This window comes from Nanorana parkeri, unplaced genomic scaffold, assembly GCF_000935625.1.
Source record: "Nanorana parkeri isolate BGI_ZX_2015 unplaced genomic scaffold, ASM93562v1 scaffold507, whole genome shotgun sequence".
Taxonomy (NCBI): Eukaryota; Metazoa; Chordata; class Amphibia; order Anura; family Dicroglossidae; genus Nanorana; species Nanorana parkeri.
The window spans coordinates 488,105-492,485 of record NW_017306775.1 but is presented as its reverse complement, the minus strand read 5'-3'; the positions used below and the strand labels follow the sequence as shown (position 1 = coordinate 492,485).

Below are 4,381 nucleotides of genomic sequence, written 5' to 3'. Positions count from 1 at the left end.
TAGCAGGTTCCCCTAGCTCCCTCCTGTGTCACTGTAGCAGGATGCCCTTGCTCCCTCCTGTGTCACTGTAGCAGGTTCCCCTAGCTCCATCCTGTGTCACTGTAGCAGGTTCCCCTAGCTCCATCCTGTGTCACTGTAGCAGGGTGCCCTAGCTCCCTCCTGTGTCACTGTAGCAGGTTCCCCTAGCTCCCTCCTGTGTCACTGTAGCAGTGACCCAAATGACAAAATGTCACATTGATGTAGGTGAGGTGCGTGTAGCTCAGTTTTGTTCCGTTTTAACCTGAAGTGAGTCTGAAGCCAATTTTCTTGTTTAGTTTTGGATAGAAAGCTTAAGAGTGCTAAAAGGCTTGTCAGGTTTCTGTTGCTGCTTCTGTGCCACCCTGGAGAGATTCACCCTCTCTGTTTGTCCTGGTGACAACTTATACCGGGCCACAAAAAATGATTGGAAATCCAAAATGTATACAGTGGTCCCTAAAGCAGGAACAGAGGGGACATCTTTCTATGCAGACAACAAAGAGGGGGATTTCCCCTCACTTTGAAGAGACTGTGTCCATAAAACAGGAAGCGAGGGGAAAGATTCCCCCTAAATAGGACAGGAACCACAAATATGAACCTGGCACAGGTTCTAACCCTTCCGCTGCCTCCAAAACTAAGAACTGATTTGCCTAAGTTGGAAGTTTAATTTGAAAACTTGATATTAGAAATTAGGAAACTGATTTTATTTTTTGTATAAGAAGTGTTATGTACATTTGTAGTGTTAACCATTGAGAAAGGAAATGTTATCAAAGTGGATTGATCTGTATTTGTCAAGTGGCCACAGACATCGGAGGCCGGTCAGTCCTTCCAGCCCATAAAATCACCCTCATAGCATAAAACTGGCAGGGCCCCTTATGAGTGGCAGGCATATCCGAGGGGTGGGGGGCACCCAATCTAACCATCCTAATGGCATTCAACTGGAAGGATGCGTAACAAGGAACAGGCTTAAAGGAGAAGTATGAGGCGGGTGCTTTTCACTCACCTCATAGTTCTAGCCGATCTGTGACAATGAGACTGTCACAGGTTGGCTCAGTAGATCGGGAGGTGAGGGAACACATAGCGGTGTTCGCTCACCTCTCGATCATGTCACGGCTCTCTGCCGTGACAGGAGGGGCTGGATTCCCCCCTCCCCGATCTGCCAGCGCTGACTGGCGGAACGGATGGGGGAGGGTACAGCTGGCTCTGCCTCTAGATAGGCAGAGCCAGCTGTCAGTCACGCAGCTGGACGGATCCCAGCACAATTGTTGGGATCCGCTTCAGCTGCGGGGTCTCTATACAGCGGTGTCTCAGTATACTGAGCCTAGGGTGACGGGAAGACGCTAGTTTGTGTCCTCCCGTTACCCTAAGGAGAATTAAGGGGAAAAGCCTTAACCCCATAGTTCTCCTTTAAGGAGGGAAGCAACAGTGATTGGGCCAGGACTTCTGCTCATTAACTGTTCACCTCAACAGCAGCGGGCCTGATCGAGGGACGCCCACAAAAAACGGGCCAGATAGTGAAAATGACCCGTGATGTGTGCAGGTACCCAGAGACACATCTTAGAACATGTACAGATAGTAAAAGTGAACTGGGCTAGGGTGAAGAAATCTCAAACACTACAAGTCCCAGCACACCCCTTGCATAAGGTGGCAGAGCATGGAGGGCCTTGCAGTGGATCAGGCAGTTGGGGTGTGCTGTAGACACGCATCTAGAGGTACCCCGGATATAAAGTCTCTTACTCTCGCACTCTTTCACGTCCAGGTTGAATTGCTGCAAGGCCCCCATAGTGATCTGCTTGACTTCTGCCTCCAGGAGTAACTGCGTCAGAGACGTGGAGAGGTGTTTGCAGGCCGACATGCACGCAGTCTGCGCCACTTTACCCTGGAACACAAAGAGGACGCTCTGATTACTGAAATGGTCACATTGCTATCTGGCAGTATACATGTTACAATCTGACCGCACAATCTTTGTACAATCAACTTTACATTTACCAAAACGATGTAATCTGAGGACCTACCTAACCTATCCAATCCATGTGTCACGGTTTGACTTATGCAAGAACCTTAGCATGCAGATTTAAAGTGAATCTGTAGCCAAAACCTTCCTTGTTTTGGTTTGTGTCAGGAATGGTTAAATCCAATATATTACATGCTGTAAACAAAGCTAGCAGGGTCTTGTCCTGTATTAAAAAGGGGATGTATTGCAGGGACAAGTCTATAATTTTGCCACTTTATAGATCATTGGTTCGACCTCATCTGGAGTACGCGGTCCAGTTCTGGTCACCAGTACTAAGAAAAGATGTCCTTGAGTTGGAAAAAGTCCAGCGGAGGGCAACCAAACTAATTAGGGGTATGGAGGACCAGAGCTACGAGACAAGGCTACTAAATTTAAACATGTTCACATTGGAGGTGAGGAGATTGAGGGGGGATATGATCTCCATGTACAAAATGTTCAATGGTGGCAGCAACATTAGCGATAAACTGTTTAAAATTAACTCCATTACAAAAACTAGAGGCCATCACCTAAAATTGGTAGAAAAAAAATTCCAGCACAAGGGGCGAAGGGGGTTCTTCACAGTAAGATCAGTTAGGGTCTGGAACTCACTGCCACAGACAGTGATTTCAGCAAATAATGTGGAATTGTTCAAGAAACTTTTGGACGATTTCTTAAGGGACCGTAATATACAGGGGTACAGGTAATATACAGGGGTACGGGTAATATACAGGGGTACAGGTACTCCTAGAATGAGATCCTAATAGGTTGGACTTGATGGACTAATGTCTTTATTCAACCTCAAATACTATGTAACTATGTAACAATAAATGCATTATATAAGAAGAAACATCTCTCGGTTTTTAATCAGAAAACCATTAAAAGCAAATGATTTATTTACTTACCATTTTTTCCTGCATACTGATTCTCCCCTCACTGTGCTATCCACGGGAGAGATTTACCCAAAATTCTGGGCTTAAGTTTCCAGCAAGGCATGTCCATTATGGTACACAGACTACATCTCCCAAGATACATTGCACCTGGATGGGGCGGGGCTGTGCCCAAACACTAATCTCCCTGCAGTATATCACCCCCCCAGCACACACAGTGGTCTCTCCCAAGAATCCCGTAGCCCAGGACACAAAGTAATCTCTTTTCAAAATCCCACACATTGTTTCTCTCTAGAATCCCAAACCAAGCACACGCATTGGCCTCTACCCTGTATCCTACCTGAGCAAACACAATGGACTCCCCCCTGTATCTTACCCCCAGCACACACATTGTCGCTCCAGTGTCCCACCCCCAGCATACATAGGTTTATCCCCAGTGTCCCACCCTCAGCATACATTGGTTTATCCCCAGTGTCCCACCCCCAGCATCTCTCCCAGTATCCCACCCCCAACACACTCATGGGTCTCCAATTTATTTCACTGCCCCCATTTACAGCACTGATGTAGGGGTCAGGAGGAGGAACTACCATGCCCAGCAGGTTACAAGCTATGCAACACACCGGATAACTGTTGTTGGGGTCAACAGCTAACCAAATTATATTACATGGGAGACTTAGGAAAACAAAAACTACTGTGTGTTAATGTTAGTGCAGTGTGTGTGTGTGTGTGTGTGTTAATGTTAGTGGTGTGTTAATGTTAGTGGTGTGTGTGGATATAGATATAGATATTTGGTTTTGTCAATTTTTATCTTTAACTCCACAAATCACAGTATTACATATTTTAATGCATGTTTTAAAATATATATAATATATTTTAAAACATGCATTAAAATCATATATTTACAGCACGCTGATATCATTTCCCTTTTAGGTGTATTTCTGGTCTGCCCATGCGAGGCAATGCAACAGGTTCACTTATATGCTGCTTATATACATGCTCCATTATCTATACATTCACTAAAAACTAATTCCCTGAGTTTTTAAATAAAACTAATGTAAAAATGTGGCTTGGTATTAGCCTCTAGCAATGTCTTTCTGTTTGCAGATCAGTTCAGTGCTGGTAATGCGAATGCTTACAAACAATTTTCCATTTATGAATGGTCTATGCTCTCCTCCCTCCCCCAGAGTTTGGTATCATCCTGAAGCTGCCCTTTCCATATCAATCAAATCACTCAATGTACCGATTGTTTCTATAGTTCTATCAGAACCTGCAGATATAGATTATTTTTAAAGCTGACTTACTTTTTTGTCCCCCATACTTGTAGCAAGTCCTCTCCTGTGTTGAAATGACTACTCTCAATTCCCTGTAAATCTGCATCTCTAAAATATAACCCTTTGAAGTCAGATCAGATATATTGAGCTCACCTTCATATTCACCAGTCACTTCTTCATGTGACCTGTACAATTGTTGGCCGCCGCCACCCCCC

At 44.9% G+C, this 4,381-nt stretch overlaps 1 protein-coding gene across 5 annotated transcripts in view; it reads right to left on the bottom strand.

Annotated features, from left to right (window-relative positions):
• The window catches only part of EXOC6B (exocyst complex component 6B), a 262,345-nt gene that overhangs the window by 87,347 nt on the left and 170,617 nt on the right, over window positions 1-4,381 (bottom strand). For all 5 annotated transcript variants that reach the window (XM_018561201.1, XM_018561202.1, XM_018561200.1 and 2 more), the window contains one exon: window positions 1,753-1,894. In XM_018561201.1, the coding sequence (XP_018416703.1) occupies window positions 1,753-1,894 (142 nt within the window). The remainder of the gene's footprint in view (window positions 1-1,752; window positions 1,895-4,381) is intronic.